The following is a 2,322-nucleotide window of genomic DNA, read 5'->3' as shown; positions in this document are numbered from 1 at the left end:
TTCACCGTGTTAGCCAGGATGGTCTCGGTCTCCTGACCTCGTGATCCGCCTATCTCGGCCTCCCAAAGTGCTGGGATTACAGGCTTGAGCCACTGCGCCTGGCCTCTGTTAAATATTTTATATGCATTATTTAAAATCCTCAACAACCCCAATGTGGTAATATGATCCATTGTTAAATTTTATTTTATTTTATTTATTTATTTTTATTTATTGATTTTTTAGATGGATTCTCGCTCTGTCGCCCAGGCTGGAGGGCAGTGATGTGATCTTGGCTCACTGCAAGCTCCGCCTCCAGGGTTCATGCCATTCTCCTGCTTCAGCCTCCCGAGTAGCTGGGACTGCAGGCGCCTACCACCAAGCTCGGCTAATTTTTTGTATTTTTAGTAGAGACAGGGTTTCACTGTGTTAGCCAGGATGGTCTCAATCTCCTGACCTAGTGATCCACCTGCTCAGCCTCCCAAAGTGCTGGGATTACAGGCGTGAGCCACTGCGCCTGGCCTTATTTTTATTTTTATTTTTTTTGAGACAGTCTTGCTTTGTTGCCCAGGCTGGAGTGCAGTGACTCAATTCAGCTTACTGCAACCTCCGCCTCCCGGGTTCAAGTGATTCTCCTGCCTCAGCCTACCAACTAGCTGGAGTTACAGGCGCGTGCCATCATGCCAGGCCAATTTTTGTACTATTAGTAAAGACAGGGTTTCGCCATGTTGGCCAGGCTGGTCTTGAACTCCTGACCTCAAGTGATCTGCCTGCCTCGGCCTCCCAAAGTGCTGGGCTTACAGGCGTTAGCCACGTGCCTGGCCTGATCTATTTTTTAAATGAGGATGCTGAGGTTCAGAGAGGCTAAGTAACTATTAAGTAGTGAACTTCACACTGGGATCCACCTGGCCCCAAAGACTACCTTCTTCTATCATAGTTGTGGCACATTCAAATGAAAAAAGAGTTTAAGATTATAAAACAAACTCAGGAGAAAACCTGAAACCATTTAATGAATTTATTTATCTACTTATATATTTTTTGAGATGGAGTCTTGCTCTGTTGCCCAGGCTGGAACACAGTGGTATGATCTCAGCTCACTGCAACCTCCATCTCCCACCTCCAAGCAATTCTCTCGCCTCAGCCTCCCGAGTAGCTTGGACCACAGGTGCCCATCACCACGCCCGGCTAATTTTCATATTTTTAGTATAGATGTGGTTTCACCACGTTGACCAGGCTGGTCTCAAACTCTTGACCTCAAGTGATCCACCCGCCTTGGCCTCCCAAAATGCTGGGATAACAGGCGTGACCCACTGCGCCTTCATGAATGAATTTATTTGAAGCATGATTGTATCACTGCATGCCAGCCTGGGTGACAGAGTGAGACCCTCTCTCAAAAAAAGGGAAAAAATTAATTAATTAAAATTTTAAAATCCAAGGCTATTTATTCAGGTAGGTTTCCTTCATCCTATCCATTCCTTTTGACCAGCAGTATAAACAATCCTTGGAGACAGAAAGCTAAGAGGAAGACTATAAAGTTAATTTCTTTCTAAAGAAATCTAATACAATCAAAATAACTTTATATATAAACTAAATGTACCTTTCTTTTAAGATTCCCGAGAACCCTTGATGAGAACTCACAAACTTGGTGATGCCTACGTCAGCTTCAGTGAGTCCATGCTTCATCATGTCTGCAAAACTCTCTGATTCCTCCTCCTCGCACTCCTCTGAAAGTCCATCTTCCTCCTCCTCTTCCTCGTCTTCCAACTGAGCCTCAGAATTCTTTCCACCTTTCCCGGTACTGACAGTGTCAGGAGGCCCAGGCACGTCTTCACTGATGGACAGAAAGTCATTCTGTAGCCCAACTTGACCTTTGGTTAGACTGCATTCTGACAGCTTCTGTTTTTTTGTCTCCTCAGCTGGGACCCCGCTGTCATTATCTTCGACAACCAGGGCCCCACGTTTCAGCGACACACCAGTCATTTCTGTCATCTCCATCTTTAAGGCTCCAAGAAAACATTTAAGAAAACCTGTTAGGGAAGAGTAGAAAGTAACAATTACCTATATAAAAGCTAGTTTCAGGCCAGGTGCAGTGGCTCAAACCTGTAATCCCAGCACTTTGGGGGAGCTTAAGGCAGGTGGATCACTTGAGGTCACAAGTTCAAGACCAGCCTGGCCAACATGGTGAAATCTCAACTCTACTAAAAATTAGTTGGGTGTGGTGGTAGGCACCTATAGTCCCAGCTACTTGGGAGGCTGAGGCAGGGGAATCGCTTGAATCTGGGAGGCAGAAGTAGCAGTGAGTTGAGATCGTGTCACTTCACTCCAGCCTGGGTGACAAAGTGAGAT

The 2,322-nt window shown here is 45.7% G+C and overlaps 1 protein-coding gene across 1 annotated transcript in view; it reads right to left on the bottom strand.

Moving 5' to 3' along the window:
* The window catches only part of PUS7 (pseudouridylate synthase 7 (putative)), a 61,050-nt gene extending 59,050 nt beyond the window's left edge, over positions 1–2,000 (bottom strand). The window contains exon 1 of the mRNA XM_012000363.1: positions 1,574–2,000. Coding sequence (XP_011855753.1) covers positions 1,574–1,971 — 398 coding nt within the window. The 5' untranslated portion in view covers positions 1,972–2,000. The remainder of the gene's footprint in view (positions 1–1,573) is intronic.
* Positions 2,001–2,322: the final 322 nt, after the last annotated feature.

Source organism: Mandrillus leucophaeus, unplaced genomic scaffold (genome assembly GCF_000951045.1).
Source record: "Mandrillus leucophaeus isolate KB7577 unplaced genomic scaffold, Mleu.le_1.0 Scaffold627, whole genome shotgun sequence".
Classification (NCBI taxonomy): domain Eukaryota; kingdom Metazoa; phylum Chordata; class Mammalia; order Primates; family Cercopithecidae; genus Mandrillus; species Mandrillus leucophaeus.
The sequence above is the reverse complement of the archived record's forward strand: the minus strand, read 5'-3'. Positions and strand labels throughout refer to the sequence as shown.